The sequence below is a fragment of the Fulmarus glacialis genome, unplaced genomic scaffold (genome assembly GCF_000690835.1).
Source record: "Fulmarus glacialis isolate BGI_N327 unplaced genomic scaffold, ASM69083v1 scaffold35640, whole genome shotgun sequence".
Taxonomy (NCBI): domain Eukaryota; kingdom Metazoa; phylum Chordata; class Aves; order Procellariiformes; family Procellariidae; genus Fulmarus; species Fulmarus glacialis.
In genome coordinates this window covers 1-24,553 of record NW_009186420.1, presented here as the reverse complement: position 1 = coordinate 24,553, position 24,553 = coordinate 1, and the positions used below count along the sequence as shown (strand labels likewise).

Sequence of the window (24,553 nt, the reverse complement as noted above, 5' to 3'; positions counted from 1 at the left end):
CATGGCTTTCCTACCTAAAGCACTCAGTCATGTAATAGGCGGTGTTGGAATGTTGTATTCTTGGAAGTGGGACTACTTTTTCTGAGAGTTATCTTTGCTTTCCTTTGTTTGGTGAATAGAATATAACTCCGTCTCCCCTCATTTTCTTGGCCGAGTTGAATACCTTTAGTTTTATTAGGTTTTTGGAAATCATAAACCAAAAGCTTTTATCAAAGTCGTATTTTGAAATGCACCAAGAGGGGATATTTCCTATCAACTTTATTGTGTTTTTCAGTTCGCGTTTTGGCAATGGATGCAAGCCTCTTAACTTTTTTTGTTCTTAAATTCCAATACTGGAAGACCTTATCTACAGTCTAATCTTCATTGATGTCTGGCTTTTTTTAAGTAGATATGAAAAGCATGCTTTCTTGCATGCAGACAGTGAAATGTGCATGCCAGCGTACTATATAAAGCCACTTGAACAAACTGAAGTTCATAAGGTTGAAGATAAGCTATCTTCCCAAAGCAACAGTGTATACTTATTAGAGTAAAAAAAAGTAGCATCCTGGTTTCTCACCCTGAAACAGCAGTGGCAAACTCTGTACAAACTACAGTTTGACTTTCGTTGCTTAGTAAGTTCATACAGGCCAGTACTTCAACCTCCAAATTACATTACTCTCTCTTATGCATTTGCAGCCAACAGACCTGGAAGAAAGACTTTGTCTTGGAGCTAACTCCTGTGCATTTTGAGATCATTCATCATGAAGTATGTAGTACAGGAATGGCTCAGAATAACTACCTTGCTATTCATAGCTCAAGCAGTTTCTGCAATGGTTCTTCCCAATGCCACGCTCTTAGAGGAACTTTTGGAAAAGTACATGGATGAAGATGGTGAGTGGTGGATCGCCAAGCAGAGAGGGAAAAGGGCTATCACAGACAGTGATATGCAAAGTATCTTGGATCTTCATAATAAATTACGGGGTCAGGTGTATCCACCAGCTTCCAATATGGAATATATGGTAAGGAAAAACTGATAGTGACATGCAGAAAGAAATGTTCTTAGAATAGTTACTGTCACTTTATAAAACAGCATACTTTCAGTCTTAGCTTGCTTGTTTTCTCATATAAAGCACTTGTTACTTGTCTTTTTTTTTGTACAGGGGTGAACTGTGAGATAAAAATGCCTGTTTGTGGATCAAGTGTCGCTTTCTACTGATATTAATGGGTTTATCTCTCACAGCTCTCCTGAATCAAAGTGGCAATTCCTCAGTGTAAGGGGCCAATTTCCAAAATTGCATTACTCAAAATAGTTGATTGTGGCCTAAGAAGTTACCGTCTAAGAAGAATACTGAACTATGAAATTTCAACATAACATGGATTCTCTCCCATGCTTCTAGGTTGGATGGAATTTCTGAGAAAAAGGAAGCTCCTATAACAAGAAAGTCATCATATTTAAGTTGTGATGTGCTACTAGACGGTGTCCTGTATGTTCCTATGTTTAACAGATTAATAATGTAATATTTCTCTTTGTGTTTTTCCCTTAAGAAGCCTCTATGTTTGGTTTGTTATTAGTAGACTTAAATCTCCCGTGTTTTTGAACTTTGATTTTATGCCATAGTTCGAGGCTAACTATATCTCTCCTTGCAAATTAGATCAAATCAAGTCATTAGAGCTGACAAGAATGGGCAACTTTTCTTCTGTATTCTTACTTCTGCAGAAAAGCTCAAATCTTTTTCCTGTGTCCACACTGTGTTTATCTGTCCAGGCACCAGAGAAATAGCATTACTATAGGTTGGGTTGTTTATACCAAATATTACACAGATTTCCTGACACTTTCCATTGTAAGGTTATGACAGAGGATCGTATTAACACATTTCAAGATGTAAATATCTTTCCCAGCTTGGAGTGATGTCTCTCAGCTTGGACATCTGATTGAACTAAGCATATATGTGTCCTGGAGAAACCATGCTTGCTTAAACCATCAATAAAGGTAGTTTAACTTAAGTTTACCTATATGAGTGTTACTATATTAGACTTAAGAGCCATCAGAGAATTAGTTACCACATTCCATCTCCAAACAAAGGGATGACAGTATCTGAAACCCTTTTAACCCTTTTAACAATTGTCTGCACATATCCTTAAACTTTGTTTTCTGTTGTGAATTTTTCAGACCTTGTTATAATATAGGTTACCTTTTTGTTCCCAGTAACTCAGGTTGATTTATTTCTGGAAAATTTAAGAAAAAGCTGCCAGCCTTTTTGTAGAATGAGAATAGGGAAGACTGTATTGTTTTCGCATGTTAAAATACCGCAAAACTTTTTCCCAATCTTTTACGAAAGGGTAGCTTTGATTTTTACTTATGTGCCTTTTTCCATTCCTAATGTCATTCCACAGTTGCCCATGTTATATATCTTGGAAAGAAGGATTTGAATATACTCATTGGAGTTAGATTTTTAACAGCTGTATTCTTCAAGGATTCCTCTTGCACTGCACACACTTTGGCCTAGACTTTGTGTTAGGTCTACATCTGGAACAAGTTTTTGTGGTGGTGGTGGTGTTGTTTCTATGCTCCCCAATGACCCCTGACCCAGAGTCACAAGTAGCATGGAAAAGAGATTATCCAATTTTAATGTGGAGGAGATATTCTTATGTCCCATTATTGAGAATGGGACAGCAGCTTTCAAGAGAGTGGGATTCAATTTTGGCATAATACCCAAAGGAATCAGGGACTGGGATGGGCAAGAGTTTGGGATTTGTGAATACAAAGGGTCTGTGTAAAGGGTCTGGTCAAAGGGACAGATACATGTTCAGGGACAGGGACCCATGAGAAGGGCATGGAGAGAGGCTGAGAGTCTGGTCAAGAAGGTGTTGAGAAATCAGTGGTATGGAGGGGAATTTGATGAATATATGTGGTTGGGGGAAGGACTGTGACTCTCTGGGCAGAGAAAAATCGGGAGCAGAAGTTTATGGAGGGAGGTTAAGAGCACAGAAATTTGCTAAAAGGTTATTTAAACAGACTAAGCCTGGGAGTGAGTGGGAAGGGAGATTGTACCTGGAGGAAGCAGGCGGGAGTCAGTATTGGGAACTGAGAGAGGATGGTTTAGGAGGTGGTGGGAGCCCTCCACTGCTTGAACAGAAGGAAGAAATGACAGGATTTCTGATTGTTTGCACATATATTTTTATGATACAGTTTGTGACTGTGTGATTGTCCCCCTTCTTTTCTACACGAGGTGTCCTAAAGGAATCAGGGCTGTTTTATTGTTTAATAAGAGCGAAATTTGAGTACAAAATTGTAAATGTGGTGTGGAGCCACAGACTGAACAGCAAAGAAGGAACAAGAAATGATAGCTCATTAAGGAAGCATGATTTGTTTTGTGCAAAGAGAGTCCTTTGGAAAAACTAGTATCTAGTCATTATCATACTGCATATATGCAAGAAATAAATTACAGAGGCAAACTCCATTCTATCATTTCATAACTTCTACCAGATATAGCTGCATAACTATTACCACTAGCTTTTTGTCCATAATTAAAACAAATGCCTGTTTTGACACTTAGTAGTCACTTTATTTTTCTAGATGCATATTAATAACAGAACGGACAAGTTCCACTTTTCCAGATAAAGACATAAGCACTCTTAGATCTGGTTTTCCAAGGGTCTGTGACCTCTGGATCAGTTTTGTGAATGACAGAAAGTTCAAACACCCAAGTATTGGTAGAATTAAAACTGTACTTGGCTATTTTTTGTAACATAAAGGATGGGGATAAATGGGGATGTTTAATTAATAAAAAAAGTTTCAGCATATAGACCTGTACCACTAAAATATCCTTGCAATGGGGTCTTACCAAATGTGTGTTCCAGTGCTCCAGAATAGGGAAACAATCCCTATAAATGTTTGCCTGATGTTTGGTGAGCTAGATAAGTACAGCTGAAATACTCTTGGGGTGCTTTATTAGTATAGTCATGCTGGCAAAAAAATCTCCTGCTATGGGCACAGTTATGTCACTGTAAGCTGCCCCTTGTACTAGTAAAACCTTTCCTCATAAATAGAGCTAGCTCTGCTTGTGGAAGTGAAGTTTTATGTCTTGCTGAATCTGAACGGAGGTGATCAAGGTCCAGTACTGGTACACCTGTCTCTCTAGAATTCTGTCATATAGTTGAGAAGTTTAAGATCTCCAAGAGTGCTTGGAGCTGGGAGAAGGTTTGTGGGGGCTGCATGCCCTCATTGCACTGTTAGTGTGGAACAACTAAGCTAGCCTAACAGGTGGCTCTGACTGAAATGCCTCTGTCCTGCTCCTGCCACTGACATGTATCTGAGTTGATGATGAGACTGATCCAAGTACTTAAAGAATCAGATTTTATTTTTTTAAATTTAATTTTTAAATTGTTTTTCCAGTCTGAGTCATGAAACTGGCTCCCTACGTGGCTGAATCAGATGAGTACCAGTGCTGATAAAAGAAGGTGGGAATGCATAGCTAAGGAATGGGAGGGATGAAGAAGAGAGAGAGAGAACTGCAGGGCTAATGCCACATTTTGGTTTAAGTTGTGCAGAGGAAAAAAGCTTTTGAGGATGGGCTCCAGCATATAAGATCTTGTTTCTATTTTAAAAAAAAGGAAAACAAAAAGGTTGAATTACTGATTTTCTGTACAGCTGTACACTCTCCCCTTATGCCTTGAAAAACAAAAAGGGTACTGGGCTATCACAGTTCAGAGACCTAAAGTTACTAGCTCCAGTAAGATTCACAGTAGATATGTCTAAAGAACAGAATGTTCTCATGGTTGTCTGGCTGAATTTACCGGATGAAAAGTTCACCTTCCCAAGTACTGTGGCTCTGGTGGTGAGCAGTAACGGATTCCTAGGGTAAGAGGATAAGAATAGAGCATGTGAACAGAGAAACTTCTGCAATGAACCCCCACAGCTTCCAGCAAACAGCAGCCTAGGGACTTCCTAAATCTGCTGTTGTACTTTTTGTGTCCAATAGTCTTAGATGGAGTTCTCTTTTATGAATCTGAACACTTTTGAGTCCATTTGTATTCTTTGAATCCATGGCATCAAGTTGCAGAGCTCTATAGATTTAATTATGCACTGTGTGAAAAAGTACTTTTTTTGCTTTAAACCTGTTCTTTTATTTGACGTCTTGTTTTTCTTTAAAGCGGTTCTATTTTGTTTTCCTTCTCTATCTGCTGTGGTATTACTGTTTTCCTTTTAATTCAAAGGGAACAAACCACACTGTTGATAGTTATGGCATAGTACAAATTGATATAGTTCGAGTTTTTTTTCTTTTTTTTTGCTTTTTGACTGTGGCTAAACTAAAGCCAACATTTTCATAGAGCTATTCACAATGGTTCCAAGATCTTTCCAATGTGCTAAGGTCATTTACTACACTACAGTGTGTGTATAGTTGGCTGTAATCTCAAGCAATGTCCTCATTATTTTGCATGTGTTCACATTGAATGCTATTTATCATTTTGTCTTCCAATCACTTAGTATTTGTGAGTCTCCTATCTCGATCTTTTATCTTCCTATCTTGTTTTTAACTACCTTAAGTAGTTAATATCATCTTGCATTCTCTTTTCTTGGGCTATTGTGACGAAGGTATACAGCAGAGGACCATGGACACATCCTGCAGGGAATTTGAAAAACAATTTCGTATTCTTAAATCTGTTTTCTGTCTTTTATCACTTTTTTCTTTATTTCATGATAGCTTAATTTTATTCATTTATTAATTTTTAAATAACTTAGGAATTTTGTAGAAGGCTTAACTGCACTTAACCCTTTTCCACATGTTGTTGACACCTCCAAAGTCTAATATATTTGGGAGGAATTCATATCATCCATATATTTAATATGTTTTTTAACTTGTCCTACGAAATCAATGGAAATCAGTTTTTAGTCTGCGGTTTCTCAGGATCTACTGGAAGCTTTTTAAAATATTAACACCCATACGCTGTTTTTTGTTACTGTGGTAACGAGGCCATTTTAAGAGAGGTTGTGTACCACACTGTAGTTCAGAAGTTTCATGATCAAGTTCTTCCAGATTCTTGAAGGATATTGCCTGGTCCTGGCAATCTGATATTGTTAATATTTTCCGTTTCATCTAATGTTTCTTAAGTCTGATACGGATCCTCTGACTCGCCTTCTGTCTCTTTCTCCATATAGAAGGATCCTGGCGTGAGAACCTGCGTAAGCTCCTCTGTAGGGAACAGCAGTCCAACAAATTCAGTTAACTCCTCTGCAGTGGCCTTATATGACCTTATGACTGCATGTTAGATCATTCGTTCCTAGACCTTTTCCTTCAATGCTGAGAGGGTTTTTGAATTGTCAACGTTATGACTTCAATAGAAAAAAGATAAAATCTTTCTTGAGGTTATGATGAACAGTTTGTTATGAAAATGTATGGCAGATGCATGCTGTATATATGTTTATCCTGACATATGCTGTACACAATTGTTTCCTAGTAAAGAAAGGAGTAAGGAACATTTTCTTTTTGGTGTGCAAAAGAATTTAACAGCACTGGAAAGAGCAGAGAGGGATGATGTTTCCCTGCTGGCCTTCCAAAGCACCCAAACAACGCTTATCAGAGCATTGTATGAAATACCATGCTTTCAACATTTTCCACCCTGGGCCATTGACACCAGCGTGGCCTTCACACCATGTACGCGCTTGGGGTACATCTGTATGGAGGAGATATCTGAGCTAGGACTGAAAACTGAAGCCAGCTGCTGCTGGCAGTAGTCAGTCTGACCAGAGCAGTGTGCTGTTGTGGCTCTGCTGCTCTGCAGCTGTTCTGGTGTCCCTGACTATTCCTCTGCTGTGCTGGAGCTGTCTGCCCAGCCTCCCTTGGCAAAGACCTAGCTTTTAAGACAGAAATGGGAACCATTTGTCCTTTGTCATACACTTGTCAATGTATGTAATAATCTTGGAATATATAAGGCAATACATTCTTTCTGTGGTTAAAATTGTTATTTGGCAGATTGACTTTGAACAACCTTATGCACTCTACTGACATCAATCCCACCCTTAAATAAGTATCATACAAGAGACTGTGACCAAAGCAGGAAACCAGTACATTGGTTTGTTGTTCAGACTGGGGATTGATGTGGAATAAAATTTGTGAAGAAAAGTCAATCTTCTAGAGGTACTTTTAAAAAAGTTCGGCTTAGAATAATTTATTTGGTATAGCTGCATGGTTCTTAGGGAAAATTATGGTTGTGTGTCTGGCAGCAGTATTGGATCCATATTTTGTTCACAAGGGAAAAAGAAAGAAATATATTTATTCTTACTTTGTGTTGGTATAATATCTCTGAAGGTCTTAGTTTGAAAACCTTGACAGTGATGTCTTGAAAGGGCTGATACCATATAATTCCTTTCAAAACCATGACTGACTCGTGACTTCTGTGGGGCCTTATATTTTGGGAGGCTTGAAGGTTTGCCTCTCCATTTCAGTAACTTCATGAAGACTTCAGAAGAAGAAAATTAAGAATGACTGTAAATGTTTCTCATTTAGATTTTTCTTAATTCCTGCTGTATTTAAATACAGATCATTGGACTTTGGATCATATGAACCTACTAGCGGATAAAGTTCTTGCATGGATAATAATAAAACGTTGTTCATGTCATCATAGTGACTGAATAGGGATTGAAATAAATTTTTGGCTATTTTGTGATGCTTTTAGATCCTATGATCTGCGTAAGTTTTCTTATCTCTCTGTATCTGTCAGCTCCCAGCTGAGATTTTTTGTCTGTAGTATACTTAGGAGAATTGAAACAGCATTAGGAAACATAAAGGAAGGCCTTGTAGTGGACTTACACATTTTGGTGAATTTTTCTGAGCTGAATAGAAATGCCCTGTTAAATTTCCTAGACCTTTCTGACAAAACTTTTTCATGTCTCTGTTTAGTGTATCTATCTTGTCCATTTTGCCAAAACTCTTAAAGGACGCTTGGTTAAAAACAATTCCCATTCCTTTTGGGCAGAAGACTTTGGTTTGTGGAAACCATCAAGTGGCTGGAGAGCACTTTGGGTGCCAAGTACAGAGCAGCTCTTTTCAGAGTGAATCTGCCTGCTTTCCTTCTGGTTTTCCACTTTTCTGCTCCACTTCAAAGGCTGGTGGAAGTGCTTCAGCTCCTTTGCCTGTGCTCAAAGGCTACTGACACTGCATCAAAGAACACAGTGAGGTTGACTTACCCTCTTATTCTCTCCGGCAGTTTTAGCAAAGGATTGTGCAATGTGAAGTAGCCAAGAAAGCAAGTGGATAAGTCCACGGTATGACTTTTATTGATGTAATGCCAACAACAACTAAGCAACTCCAAGTAAAGAAACTGAAAGTTGAAAGTAGCAGAAAGGTTCATTGTCTCAAAGTTTAAGGGAGCCTTCCCAAAATAAAATAATTAACAACACAGGACAGCCACTGTTCACGTTTTATTTTTGCTTCTTCATCCCCCATATCAAAAAGATTATTAAAAATTAATCAGTAGTAGCAGAATCAGAGCTTAAATACAAAATACTGAACAATGAAAAAATCAGTGTGATTTATAAAAGTAACTCCATGTAGCCTGTCATTTTCATGTTATCTGCCTGGGAATCTTCTTTAACTTAAGATTTTTTTAACTGAGAAAAAAGTATTTATTTCTTGACATAATTTCATTGAAATGCTAGATATTAATTTATCCTGTTATCTATAAATATAGTCCTCAACCTTAGAATTGGCATAAGTAGTGTGACTATCATAGTTAGAAAAGCATGATTCATTAAGATTATCTTCTGTCCATATAGAAAAGGGCAATTTTTACTTTATTATAAAGGAAGATAACAGTTTCTTAAAATGAGTCTGTTTCACTCATTAAATCCAGAATTTTGGCTGCCTGATACATATCACAATATATTTGTCCTGAATTCTCTGTTGGATCCCCAAATGGTCAGGAACTCCTTTTTTCCAACTCTCTTTTTAGATTTTATTTAAACATATTTCTGACAGTAGTGCCAAGTCACATATGATCAATGGGTGCTCTCTGGCAGTAAGTTCAATTCACTTATGTCAAATCACAGTGGTCATCTTTTAAAAACAAACATTCACTGTGACACATATTTGAGATACTGCAGCTAATTCCTGTTCAAAGTCTAGGAAATTCTGTAGCGTCTCTAAAACTGCTGTATGAAAGCAATCAGTTACAGCTAGTTTATTGTGGTAATCATGACTAGGATTTGAGGTAAGGACCCGTGCCCTGGTCAATTTGTAATTAGTTATAAGTATTTATGAATACTGTTTGTAATGAATGTGTGTAATTCATACTTTGACAACAGACAAAATGCAGAAATCAAGATCAGCTTTCACACTGTTGCTTCTCTTCCATTCGTGTCAGAATATAGAAGTGAATAGATGATTTTTAGTCGTGTTCTAATAGAAAGTCTTTATGCACTGCTTTTAAAAAGTAGCAAAGTAAATGTACTGTTTCAGAACACCTTGGAAAGCTGAATATTCCAGCAAGGTTTTTTTAACATGCTTAGAGTACACACAGATTTAAATGTGATTAGTCATGTCTGCTGGTTCTTATTCCTGGTTTTACTTTTTGAGAACAAAAAGCTCAAACACATGAAACTGTAATACGGAGATACTTCTAAATATTGGTGCAATTTATTCAGTGTTCGGGAACAATATTTTTGGCCTCATACCGCTTTCCTGTTTCCAGGCAAAAGCCACAGTTTTCCTGCTTTTTACTCTTTTCCAAAAGAGTAGCTGAAACCTCAACGTCTATTCGGGGATCTCTGCCCAGTTTAAAGCTCTATAAACTCCAGTCTACCACATGGTAGCATGTAAGGTCCTTACCATTTCATCTCTAGACAGGCAGTAGTCCTCCAATGGAAAATGGATGCCTAACCTTCATGGTAGTGGAAAGTTTAACAATTTTAGCTATCCTCTTTCTTTGTGCTAAAAGGATATATCAGTACTAATTAGTATGGTTAGTTTTGTGTTTTCAAGGAGACTTGTCTGGTGTTTCAGTACTTCTGTGCTTTTGTGGTCACTCTGCTGTGTACTGTAAGGGACCTCGAGCTAGTATGGAGGCCACATTTTTTGCAAACTCAAATGACTGAAGGTGAGCATCTGAGTCGTGTACAAGTTATTGACTTTTCAGCTGTGCTAATTATCATTAGTTTCCATGGACTTCCTTCAGCAGCCTTGGTACAGATGAAAATGCCTCATCTGAGCATAACTGAAAGCCAAGCCGATGAAAACTGCCAATGTCTGTTCATCAAGAAGAGATCACATTAAAGAAATCTATTTTACTTTTTTTTTTGACCCAGTAATTAACCAGCATAGCGTATCAGAGGGAAGTAGTAGGTGTCATATTTTTGACTCTGGAAAGTTTTTGGCACTCTCCATCCCGACATTTTTGCGAGTGAAAATTGACAGAAGCTCCCCGGCAGAAGATTGACGGAGTTGATGCTGTTGGAGCCCGTCCCTTTTTGGTTAAGCACTTAGGTTACAACTTGTGTGAGCAAAGAATACACTTGAAAACTGCAGAATACATTAACATGGGCACAGGTTGGGTTGTTTTAGAGAACACGATCAAAATTAGAAGAACTTGACAAGTGGAAGTAATGGCCTGGAATCAACATGATGAAATTTAACTGCAAGGTATGGAATAAGGAAGAAATCAAACAGGTAAAATACAGGGAATAAAATGTAGAGGTAACACTGCAATAAAAAGATGCAGGAGTTGCACTGAATTAAAAAATACTGTGAGGCAGCAATCTTTGAAAGGAGACTTTTCTGTGTGAAACTGGTGAGACCTTGTCTGAAATGCAGTGTCCAGTTTCGGTCATTTTTTACGAATGGTCTGGCCATTCTAGAGAGAATGAGAGATTAATGGGATTGATTATAAACACAGAATATGTGATTTATGAGAAAGATTGAAGGAATGAATTTGTTTAATCTGGGAATTAAATAAAGGTGGTTACAGGAAAGAGAGTGATTTCTTTTTTCTTGGCAAATAAAACATCAGCGGGCGTTGCAGGGCAGGAGGTTTAGGTTGCATACCAAGGAAATCCTCTTTGCTCTTACAGTCATAAAACTCCAGAAGAAAATTACAGTAAATATTATTCTGAAACTACTGTTACTAGTTTTAATTTTAAAAATGTGGATAATACACATATATTTAATTCTGGCTCAGTGGAAGAGGCTAGATAGATTACAGTCAAGATAGTCTCTGAAGTAATTTTCAGCTGTACCTTCCTGTCATTCTGTGCTGGTGCCATGCAGCTGATTTCTAGTTCTTAACTGTATTTCTGGCTTATTTGCTCATGGCATTTCTCATTCAATGTTTCATCTTTCCTTTTTTTCCTTCTCAGTGTCATTAGTCTTAAAGAATACAGTGGATTCTATTAAAAAGTAAATAAATACCCATACTGTACTGTGGTATTTACTTTACCACTCTCTCCCTATATTTAGAATGTATACAGCAATGAGGTATTTATACTATGCCATAGTAAATGTTTACTTTCAGTGGTGCCCACTGTACTTACTTTTCCATCTTTACTGAGCTTAAATTTTAGCTTTTTTTTTCTTTCCATATAGTCCCATTCCATATGATTTTTTTCTGCCTTCCTACATATAAGAAAATCTCTCCAATTAAGATGTTATGGCTATATTTTTTGTATTTTACTGGAAAACATTTTTTGAGCTACTGGGCTTGCCAGTTCTGTTGCAATACCAGTTGGTATAATTGGTGGACTCACTTATGCTGGTCTGCCTTGGGTGAGAATGTACTCTCTTGATTTAACACTCACACAACACAAATGGTGGGATTCATCTCACCAAGCTTTTGATGTCTGTGGTGTAGATGTCTGCATTTGAGCCAGTCTCCTTTATAATTAGTAGAGAAAAAATGAGAATTTCCAACACATAGTTTATCTCAATTAAAGGTGGGTAGCTAAAATTATCTCCCTCTATAGATGCTTATTTGTCTATGTAACTGCAAAGGTAATTTAGATAATTAGCTCAGATGTAGGTATCTGCTTTGAGGCTGTTTAAATTGAGGGGAGGTTAATCCCACCCCATGTGATTAGTTTGGCTGTTGATGAATTGTAATTTAAGCTGCAGTATCCTCACTGAAACATCAGCTCCTCTATAAGCGGAACATTGGTTTCAGGCTACACGCTACTTGAACCCCATGTTGACAGAGGTTAAATACCACAATTTGTAGTCCAGTCTGTAAAGTTAAACTGGTGTTAGTTGTGGTTTATTTTAATGTGATATGTTGTAAACCAGAAGCATTCAGAAGATCCATGTTGCATGCAACATCCCTGCTGCAGAACTTGTAACTTCTGGGGCGGAAGAAGAGTCGGCAGCTGAAGTCAGTAACTGCTACTACCCTTCAGTTTAATCTACTGCCTGGGTTTTAGCCTCAGGTAGTCTAGCATATGTGGAACATTTGTGAAATGCTGATAGTGCCATTTCTGTGTGAATGTCTTTGATGGTGCACTAGGTTTTAACAAGATACTGATGAAGGCAATGCCTGTGTTGGCAATGTTGTGGTGCAATATGAGCAGATTTGTAGAGCAAAAGAATTGGTGCTGAGGACCTGACATACATGCTGTCTGCATTTCAGGGGTTTTTATTTTGAACTAGGTCTAATCTGTGTGGACTGAATACCCATGAACAACTGCAAAGTGTTAGATGCATTCCTGGAGCACAACTCCTGGCATTTTATCTCGAAAGGACCCAGTCTGTACTCTAAGAGTGCTCTGTGATGCACAGTAAATGGGGGTGATCAGGACTTTCATTTCAAAAGCACATTCCTGATCTAAATTAAAAAAAAAAAACAACCTAATCCACTTTGAGTTCAGTCATGGTGGTATTGCAACCCAGTCTAAAAGATCAGCATCATTTCCTGACTGCTGGCTCAATGAAAGGGAATGTTTTAGATAGTAGATCTGTGTAAACTCTAAGAAATGCAACAGAAATAGCATAAATAATCACGATACTCAGATGATATTCAAGTTGTTTTCCAAAGCTGAAACAGGAAGACACTAGATAAAGTATACAACCCTACTGAGACTGTAAGGCTGAAGTATGTAGAGCTAAATGTTTTCTTCTCTTACTGTAAAATAGATGCTTGCAGGGGCTGGAAGCTCAGCCAATGCTCCTGCTGTATATAGTGGCTCAAATGTAAGTTTGAAATAGCAGTTTTACTGTGTGGCTATACTGTTTTGGACAGCAGAAGCATCTGAGCTATAGACCATGCCGTCTTGTCAGTGGTAGACTATTCAGAGTAGATGATGAAATCAAGTCTAGAGCAGCACTAAGCCTTGAACGAAGGGGTTTTGTGTGTGGATGAATTATACCATGGGAGGAACACGCTTCACAGCAATGGTACCTAAAAAGTTGATGTAGACCATTTTTGTCACACAGGAGGATACAAGAGTAAAAGGGAAGTGGTTATGCTTGTCACTTTCTACAGAGAAAGATATGTCCTCTTGGATAGCTACAAAGAAAGATACGCCCTCTTGGATGGCTAAGAAGCTGGTTTCCAGCATCTGGATCTTCTGTTCTGAATGTACATGTTTCATTAGAAGAAAAGATTGTTTGTCATAGAGAGGGGTATTACTTGGGAACTTAGTCATGTCTGCATGACCTAGGGGTTTTGGGAAGAGTACTTTTGGCAAGGTTGAAAGCTAAGAGAATATCTTGATTAAGTGTTGGGTAACACTTGCTTAAGGAAGTCTGCCTTGCAGGGTGTTGATCTTGAATATCAGCAAACTCAGTATTACTTATGCCTGTTTTGTTGTTTTTTGGTCCTCTCCTCCTGCATTTGGAAATTTTTATATCAAAAAATTGAAGCACAATGAGCATCTCTAAAATTAGGATCAGCATCACTACCCTACCACTCAGCAATCTCTTCAAAATATTTCAGTTTTTCATTTTATTCAACAAAGCACAGGCATGCTCGTGTGAATGCCACCAAAAAAAAAAAAAATATCATTAGAATAATAAAAACATGATTTATTTCTATAGAGAAGGTCACTATTAATGAATCTGTCCACCACTTGGAACTAGACCAGTAGGCAATAATGGAGGAGGGAGGAACATCATCCTTTGCCTTCCTAAGAACCTAGATGTCTAAAGTCGCTTTTGCTGCAGTCTTCAAGAATATGTGTGCACTCAATGCTCCAGCAGTCAGCTCTCAGAAGAACAGTACCCAAAACTCTTTGGCTGTTAGCACCATTTAATGTACCAGATGTCTGAATTAGTTGTCTGAATCACAAGAAACGTATACCTGTATGCTCACAGAGCAAATGTAGACTTGTGGTGATACCATTGTCTGTAGTTGAATTAAAATAGTTTTTTTTTTAATTATATAGTCCATCCTTAAAGCAGATGTGGACAAAAATCTAAGACAATTTTCAAAGAAATGAAACATCAGATAGATACAAACTGGAATAAAAGAGATTAATGTCTTTCTAGTTGAAGCCAGGTCCATAAACTTGTAAAACTCATGTAAAAAAAAAAACTTGTGAAAGCCATGTACATGACTTGTAAAAGTTGATAAAGTCAAAGTCTGCAGGACTGCAGTTGTAAAGAAGTTAATTTGTAAGATATAGTTATCTATGAAAGCTGAAATTGGGAAGGATTCAGTGCCTAAGTATAATATAGAAAAGAGGTAATATAATGGGATCAAGTTTTCACAGACTGAAATTTCACATTTCAAAGGGTGATCACTCATTATTTCCTGGAGTTTTTGGTGCACAATTGTTTATGTATGCAGAAGGTTAGAAAGCACTGAACCAAAGGCCATCTTGAAAATTTTACTTTGGGAAAATGTAGTTTATGAGCCAGAAAGCTGTATTTGTCATGATAACCCTGTATTCAGTAGTATCAGGGAAGAAACTATGGCACTGAAGAGCACAAAATGGTACCATTTTCTTAGACTTGAGTATGTCTATATATTGATTTGCACTTGTCTTGCCCTCTTATGTCCAAAGCAGAAAAGTACAACGTGCATTTCTCAAGCTGGGTACAGATGTGAACTTGATGAGAGGTTTTAAGAGAGGTACATAACTTGATAGCTACAACCACTTTTACATCATGACTACTGATGGATGAGAGGGCAAAAAACCAAAAAACCTCTTTAGTTTCTCTCAATCTCTGCAGTAGCACTGTGTCTTCAGTTGCTAGGTAACATCTTTTGGTCTTTATAAGTAGCATCACTGGGTGATCTTCTCATGGAAGTAAAAAATGCAAGAAGTATTTGGAAAGTAGAAGGACATTTTTCTATTTAAGACTTGCTAACAACTCCTTTTACATTTGTTGCTACTCTTAACAGAGTTCTGTGAAACAAAAGGAATAGCTTCAAGTAGGTTTGTGTTGCTGAGCAGTTGGTGATATGTTCAGTGTCTATCTGTCTCTCTTATCTCAATGTAGAAAGCCAACGCTGATGATGATCCCTTATCCAAAAGGTAGACCACCTGTAGTTTTCGACAATGTGAGCAATACTTTTTCTTGATAAACAGGTTGAATTACCTTGCACGGTAGTACCAAACAATTGCCGGTCAAAATGCTTGTCTGACCTGGGAATCAGCTGCCTACTTGCACTTCCATCTTCTTGTGCTCCCATCAGTACCCTGTGTTTACCAAAGAAGTCTGACAGTGCAAATTCATTGAAACCTGGTCATATCAGAGTGTGAATGAGGGAACTAGCGGATAAGGAATCAGGTGCCGCACACACCTAGATTTCAAAAGACCGTGGCCACTCTTTTTATGAAAATAAACAACTTCCTGTTTTTTTAAGTAATTGTGTTTGAAGGGTTTATTCATCCTTCATCAAGCAGAAGGATCCTTGCCTATAGCTATGCAGAGATTTCTTTTAAACTTTTTCTGTACCAATTGTTTCAAAGAGTTAAATTGTTTTAGAAGTGTCCTTAGTTTAAATCTCTAAAATACCAGCTGCTGATGATGAATGTTGTGGAAGAACTTTTTGAATTAAGTTTAAAGCATAAGAACTATGTCAGCTCAGTATGTATTTCAGTAGCCAGATTTTAATATCACTGATGACATTGTGGTTAAAGCATGAGAAATACCTGCTTCTGGTAGGATGTAAAATACCTATGTTGTTGTGACTCTTCATATTCTTCCATTTTCATTCTGTCTTTTGAAAATGCCAGGCACCTTGGCATTTTAAAGATTCACTAATTAGTTCTATATTTGTTTGAAGTTCTTTGTTGTGTAACTTGCTCTGAATGGACCTTCCTGTGTGTTTTTGGAAACCTTTCCTTATACCTTTGCTTTCCTGCCTTTATCTTTTTTCTTCACTGCTTTAAGGAGGAAGGGAACGCTAGGAGAACAAAAGCCTTTTGAATTTTATGAAATGAAACATGAAAACATATGTGTATATCTTTCTTTGTATATGGAGATGCTTTCATTGTTTGAAGCCAAAAACTTGCCATCATGTAAGGGAATGCTATTAAGAGCACAAGAATAAAACTCCTATTCCAGTAAGGAGGTAGGTTTTATATACTATATAGTTTATTTTATGTGTTTGTTTCATTTAGCCTTCTATGTGAGCAAACACAGAACAAATATAATAAAATGTATTATATTTAGAGCTAATCTGGCTGGATTGGTATGAAAATACTTTAAAATTAAGTCTTCTAGTCCTTAGAATTAACATGCTCAGTTTTTCTTCATGTAATTTCAATCAGAATAATTAATTTAGGAAGGAAATTTGGATCTCCTAATCTAACTACTGGAAGAGAAGGACAAAACTGAAGGTGGCATCACTGATGTAAAACAGCTTCTTCCTGTTCTTGATCCAGTCTCTGAAGCAATGATTAGGCATGTTGGCAAAGCAGTAGAAAACCCTTTGAATTGTTTAAATTCCAACTACATGTAACTGTAGAAATGACCTTTAAAAATACCTTTAAGCTAATTTACTTTGTGTTAGGTGTGATATGGGATTCCAGTCTGTCAGATTTCTTTTACAAGTTTTTAATTTATTTTGAGAAATTCCATACCTGTTCATAATGTTATTAACACCTGTGTAAAATTTTTGCATCACTGGAATAGTCAGATACAAATTTAAGATAAAGTGTTCTCAAGAATTGTATCAGAAATTAGGATATCAGTTTCCCCTTTTTAATTAAAAATCATTAGAGTGATCCTGGAGATTGTGAAAAATTTTTTCATTTCTACATTGTGATTTGGAGTTGTGTTGCATTACTTCTGTCTTGGTAGGGGTTGGACATCCAAGTAACTCTGACTTCTAATCCCTTCTACCTTTTTTTACTGACTTTAGGAGGTTATTGGTGTTTTATCCCCTTTTAATTTTCTTTTGAAAATCTCTGGCAATCAAGAAAGTGTCTTGGATCTCTAGGAAATTCTTTGGAACTGGAACATTGGGTCATTTCTTCCAGAATATTTCATAGATTTGATGTAACTTAGGAGAGGTTTTATTTTAATTCTAACTTCTGTTACAGACATTTCAGGAAGCAGTGGCTTTGATGAGAAAATGAGACAGTTGGATGATGAATGCTGCAATTAAAGAGATTGTTTCCTATATGCGATTTACACTTCACAGATTTTTTACATCTGAATATGTAATGGTTTTGAGATTTACTCCATCACACCCCAAAACAATACTTAAATAATTAAAATGAAGAATAAATTAAGGTGTATCTTGGTAGTCTACTTGGTGTACCTCCATACTGTGGACTGAGATACCTGAAGTAGCTTTGAAATAACTGGCTCCATTAACAATAGCCATTGTATATTTGAGCACATTTGAACTCAAACATAGCCTTGATGAAGAAGAAGCAATGTTAAGTTGTACTGTAGGTTGATATTTCTTCATGACCTCCTTCTCATCCAAAAAAACCCTGGATCAAACTAAGCATTGGCTGGCAGGGTAATAGGCAGCATTTTCTGACAATAAACAATGCTAGCTATATGTGCATGGTATCCATGCCAGGTAGTTTTTGTATATGGCTTTAGAAATAAGGGATTTAGGTGTTAAAGGTTGAGAAACAAATGAATGAGTCCTTTCTTCTAGGGCGTACACAAAGAATTTCCTGAACAGCTGACTGTTCTGGAGTGACTTTATTGTGTGGTACATGCATCGGGGAGAAAAGCAAGACATATGGCATCATTTGCTGCAAACCCAAAATATATATGCAGGTTTTTTGACATCTGATTCATTACAGGTATCTCATAACATTTTGAAGTTGGGGTTATCTGTTGACTGGTCAGCCTACCGTGTGTTTGGGTTAGGCAGTGTAATTGGGTGAATTCAATCCTTACTCAGCAGCAACTATTTGCTGTTAGATTTCTGATTATTTTTATCATAAAACTTCTTATTCACTACTTTTAATCAACATTTTAGTGATTAAACTTAGATCAAAATTAATGATTGTATGAAATGTATGCTGTGAAATTTTATAGCATATTTTTGATAAAAACATACTTGTTTTTTTATGCTTGTATTTAAATTCTGATTTACGAGACAGTTCCCATGAGACAGTATCAGAGGCATTTTACAAAAGTGCTGAAATACGAATTCCTCAAGTTTTAAAAATCATATTCTTTCTCCAGTGTTATAAAGATTAGATTGCTAAAGCTGTTTTTAGAGAACAGTTGATAACTGAATAAATAATGCAAAGATCTTTTTATATAAAAATTTACCATGCTAATTAAAACAATGTATCTCATTAGGCTAACTAATGACTTTCTTAGTACATTTTAAAGATTTCTTACTTCTTTGACACACTAATAAATGACAATTGTCTAGCTTGTTAATGCTAGTTAGAAAACTTTTAAATTTTTGTTTAGAGAAAGGAAAATTGAAAAAAATTTAATTTAAACAAAATTTGTTTTTAATCCTCTCATTCTTTGTTTTCAATGAAAACTGCCAAAAATTGTGATTAGCTCAGTTCTAACTTTCTTACTACTTCATTCCCTTCCGTCCCTCTCATATATGTAATGAACTGATGACTCTGTGGAGTCATCAGACCTGTCATTATGATTGACATGGAAGGGCAGTGACCAAGGAAGGCTGATGTTATCACTGTCTTAGAGGACTCCAGAACAGAATCATAAATGAAGCTGCTTCAAGGAAAGTGCACTATGAGGAGGCTCACTTCACCATGAACAGTAGTAAATAAAAACCCTGGAAAGCAACAATGGGACAGATTTAAACTCTAATTTAAAAAGAAATAGGGTGATTACTTCATGATGAGCCTTAAGCTATGACCTCTTGTCCTTTCTCTCTGAGATAATCTGGCACACACAAACCCATTCTTGGGGACAGTGGAGTTGGCTCTCTAGCTCATATACCAACCTTTTCTGGAGTCAGGAATGACTATGCAATGAGCAAAAATATCCAAGCACCCCAAGCTCCTTGTTGCTGATATTGTCTTCTCCGCTCTGCTTCCTCCAAAGAGCTGCTCAGCCATCTGCTCAGCCATGAAGATTATTTCTTTGCTGCAGCTAAGGTTGTGGCTTAGAAGTGTGTCTGTCTCTGGCTAGGCAAGCAGGGGGGAGTGAAGACTGTATTTTATACTTGGATGAAGGCAGAGAAACAGTTAAAAAAGAAGGAACTTTTTTGAAGACAATGTTCAATCTCAACAACACCTTGGTGTGTGCATGTTCATCTGTCAGGAGGATTAATGATGAATTTAAGTTTTTCATCAAAAGGCTATTCTTGTAGAGTTCTGGATGGCTCTGTCATGCATAGCTGTCATCAGTCTTTAACAGAAAATTTTGTTAAAGATAACTACTTCACAAGCTTGAGGAATTTATTCAAGCAGCTACTATTGACTACCTAGCTCTGATCTTCCGAAGAAATCATTATTTCAGTTAAAATACCTGCATAAAATATTTTATAACTTGCGTGGAGAAAAAAAACCCACAACAACAGTACAATTCCTTTAACCGTGACTGCTATTTTCAGAGTTGAAAATGTGGAGGGATGCTTTACAAGAGGATATATTGTGGCATTTGCTTTAAAATGTTACAGTCTCATGATTCCATTGTAGAATGATGAAGAAATTGTACTACAATTTATAAGAAAAAAATATGTATGTGGAAGAAGTGTGTTAATCTTTGTTTTTTACAATGGGTAAAGGAAGAAAAACTATTTATGACGGTGTGACAAGGAAAGGGAAGAGGAAAAGATTTATACAAACTATCATATAAAACTTCCTTATTTAAGATTAGAGTATTTTCTTATGAAGATTAAAGAATGTTATGGCTTATGACATTGAAATACAGGCCCAGTAAGGTGAACAGAAAATTCCTACTGTTTCCTGAAGTCAGTGGGTTTTGTATCCATATGTGGGTTAAAAACTTTATTCTGTCATTATTAAACTGTTAGAGTAATTCTGTCAAAATAAATGTTGCATTTTAGGAGTCAAAATGTAGCCTGTAGATTTCTTATTTGCTGATAATATTAATAATAACAGACAAAATGGAATTCAATGCATTAAAGACTTCTGAAGAAGAGAACCAAGAACAGATATTTTAGGATTAAACTGAGTGATATTAAAGTCTTTACATAACCATGGTCCTGCATAACCGAGGACATATTTGTTTTTAATGAGTAGTCTGATTAATAAGGGGAAAACTGCATGTCAAAATCAATAGAAAAATAAATTCTAGCACATGGAATTTGTCTGTGATATTTCTGTATTCTTTGGCTGTGTTAAGGAGTTTTTTACCTTTAATCTGTGCCAAAAATTTGTAGACATGATCTCCAGTGTCTGCATGGGAATTTGGGTTTGGAAATACTGATTACTGTTATTTAGATAACACAGTCTCATTCTAAGAAACTTCGTCTGAACTTATGATGAAATAATTGAGCTTTTATCAAGAAATGCATTTCTTTCCTGGAAATATTTCAGTTTCCTAAGCTGAGTGTTGCTATCAGAGAGTCAGATATCTGGAAACTACTTCTGCAACTATCAGGAGATTTAAAAAGTCAAGCAACGGTATGATACTTTGCACAAGAGGGACCACTTTGAGCAAACCTCGGCTTAACGCAGTAAAAACCATGCATACACAGTATGGTATCATTTGTTTCAAGAAGAGTAGGTTTTAGTATGCTTTTGAAAGAAAGAAACTTGCATTTGCCTTTCAGCTACAAGCCTATTCTTCCATGTCTCTTAAAGAATGAAAAATAAGAGTAAACAATAGTAATAAACAATAATTCATAGTCTTTTTCTTTAACTTGTCCTAAGCATGCCTCTTACTAACATGAATGCCTCCTTTTTTGCCAACCTAGCTATAAAACCAATGAATGACAACCTTACTCTAGTTTTCATATTTTGTGTTTGCACTATGTATTATTTCAACAAAAGCTGATTATAGAAAAGGAGAGAAAAGCACTTTCATTTCAAATAAACTATTGATTTAGAGGAAATAAAGCCTTATGTTGAAAGTGTGTTGGATAATACCCTTTTGGCTAAGAAAAGTTCCTATTACTAAAAAGAAATCTCACAAGACAGAAAATGCACTTAATTTAGCTCGGATAGTTGAACTAAGCATTTCAGTTTCATATTTGTCTTTTATTCACTGCAGCATGGCTGCACATGCTTTTAAAGAGAATGCTGTGCAGGGATTAAAACTTTTTTCTTTCTCTTGGTGAAAACATTTCTTTTTTTCCTTATGTAACACAAATGCGGCATACAATTGTCAAGTCTTGCTTATTTCTTCAGTCTTCTGCCCTGGTAACAGAAGCTTTAAAAATGGACAATCCTCTTTTTTTTTTTTTTTTTTTAAAATAAGAGATACCAACCAAGTATTTCTAAGATTTCCCCTTCTTTTCTTTCAAATTTCAGACGTGGGACACAGAACTGGAGAGATCTGCGGAGTCGTGGGCTGAAACCTGTCTATGGGAGCATGGGCCTGCAAGCCTTCTTCCATCAATTGGGCAGAATTTGGGGGCACACTGGGGAAGGTAATTTAAGATACTGTTTTATACTATATATGGGTTTTTTGTTTTTAAATCTAACAAAATTTGCTTAGAAGTAGAATGATAGAAGCTACAACTTTTGAATGATCTAATAGACTACTACTGGCTTTCATAGGTACAGACCTCCAACATTTCATGTCCAAGCATGGTATGATGAAGTGAGAGATTTCACGTATCCCCATCCTCATGAATGCAACCCATATTGTCCTTACAAATGCTCTGGTCCTGTTTGTACACATTACACACAGGTATGTAGGTGGGTTTGTTTTTTGTCAGCTATGGAAAAGAGCGGTCAAGACCTCCAGTTAGTTTGCTGTATGACACGTAGAATATATTAATCTTGCAGCATATACCGTAGCACTAAAGCACAAAAGGGGCTTGTTGTTATTAGACCCCATAGTTACAAGCATTGGTTATTGGTGACATAGAGTAGGGTTGTCATACAAATCTTTACATTTCATCCTCATAAATATCACTTCCTTAACAGGATTAACGAAAAAGCTCACAAAGCCCAGTACTGAGTGTTACTGCTCAGTGCACTTTGTATAATCTAGTCTCTGTGCTGGTATGCTGGTAGTCCTTTCTGTAATATGCTGAAGAAACAGCACATTTAAAAAAAAAAGGTTTTCTTAGGTGAATTCCTCAGATGAAACAACAGTTTTTAACATGTTGCTTTAACTTCAGCAAGATTTTGAAATTGCATAAGAAGTCATTTATTTGGTACTGCTGAAATCTAGCCTGAATTTTTCCAGAGAGGAGCCAGTCATGTTTTCAGTGAATGGGAAATATGTGATCCTCAGATTATACTAAAATTCACGTATAAAATTCAATATAATATTAGAAAACTTCAAAATTATTAATTTTCAAACATTTGTTTGTTTACTAGCACAATTTACAATTGTATCTAATTTTAAGACAGAATTACCTCCATATTCTTATTTACCATTTCTGTAAAAATACCTATAATTACATGCGAGATCTACAATACATATATTTAGTTCTTTGTAGTACTAATTCTTCACAGTACCTATCTCTTTCAACTCCTAAATCCTTTTGGAACTACACAGCTGGCTTATCTTGAATTAATACAAGTTTAGCATATTTGTCATATTTGTCTAATTTGAATGTTCCAGCCTTTGTTGTTGAGATTATTTTGAGATCTGCAATGAAAATGCTTTCAACAGATGAATAAAGCAGCACAGCCACCTTATATTGCAATGACGTGAAAGCATATTCATTTAAAATCCATGACTTGAGTCTTTTCGGTGTATGAGGTTTTTTGTGAATAGTTTTATTGTTTATGTTACCTCCTTTCACTACTGACAAATACCTGTTCTCTCAGTCTAACCAATCTAACCCCCTCGGGTTCTTAGGTTGTGCTGAGAACTGCAGGGCACAGGAACCTAACTTCTTCTAACTCACGATTATCTATTAATTGTAATTCCAAGAATCAGTTCGTCAGATCATGTTTTGTAAATACTTTGCTACACTTTTAAATACATGCGTAGACATTTAAATAAAATGAGAGCCATATCTTTCGTATCAAGGTAAAGCTTTTCTTTCTAATAAGGATGTAACTGAATGGCCTTTTGACACTTGTAATTAGGTCACTTTAACCCATTTATAACAGAGGGGAATATAACATCACTTTTGTGATTTGAGTTTTATACATTGAAGTTTGGAGACAGTTTTGATTTTATGTTAATCAGCTGTGGTTTTCACATGCCTTTCTCTTTCCTTTTCCATAGGTTGTTTGGGCTACAAGTAGCAGAATCGGTTGTGCAATTAATTTGTGTCATAACATGAACATCTGGGGACAGATTTGGCCAAAAGCAGTCTATCTTGTATGCAATTATTCTCCTAAGTAAGTAGGCTGACACCCAATAATATCTTGAGCGGGCAAGATACTTTATAATAATCCAGGAAATAATCTGAAAGGAAATCACTCTGGGTTTTCTATTTTTTGTACTATTACAGAGCTTTGTTCCCAAGGCAGCCTTTGGCTGCACAAATACTCTTGTGATTTTCTAGATCTTCACTTTTCTGGCCTGTGTTTTAGCATACAACATCAGAGATGTTTGTCTGAAAAATAGATGTATCTCCCTATTGTGACTTTAAGAAATGTGTAACATGAAGCCTATGGTTCAGATCAAATTCTATAGAATATTCTGTTTAGGAGAGAGGAGCCTGTTCTCATGTAATTGAGGAATTTAGTCTTATGGTGCTATGCCAGTCTAAAAAGATCTTACAGCAGCTGATGGCAGTACTTCATTTTTTTCTTCATGAACTGTTCAATTACTTCCTGTGCATTTGGTATATCAAAACAGTGTTATGGTCCAAGTGTTTGCTGTTTTTCAGTATTTATTTGTCCACATATTAAATGCTGTTTAATGTTAAAATGTTCATTTATTAAGGCATGTTTTGCTAATCGTGGGTTTTTTTTTTTTTTTTGATGTAAAGGGGTAACTGGTGGGGTCATGCTCCTTATAAACCTGGCCGCCCTTGTTCCGCGTGTCCCCCTAGTTTTGGAGGAGGTTGCAGAGAAAATCTTTGTTACAGAGGTATGTATTATTTCAACAGTACAACTAGAAATCATAGAATCATAGAATCATTA

The 24,553-nt window shown here is 36.5% G+C and overlaps 1 protein-coding gene across 1 annotated transcript; it reads left to right on the top strand.

Annotated features, from left to right (window-relative positions):
* Positions 1-680: 680 nt before the first annotated feature.
* LOC104070935 (cysteine-rich secretory protein LCCL domain-containing 1) lies at positions 681-24,500 on the top strand (the record flags this gene model as incomplete). Its single annotated transcript, XM_009587790.1, has 5 exons — positions 681-998; positions 21,806-21,924; positions 22,055-22,187; positions 23,688-23,803; positions 24,400-24,500. Coding segments are annotated over exons 1-5 (727 nt in total), but the record flags the coding sequence as incomplete, so codon positions are not given.
* Positions 24,501-24,553: the final 53 nt, after the last annotated feature.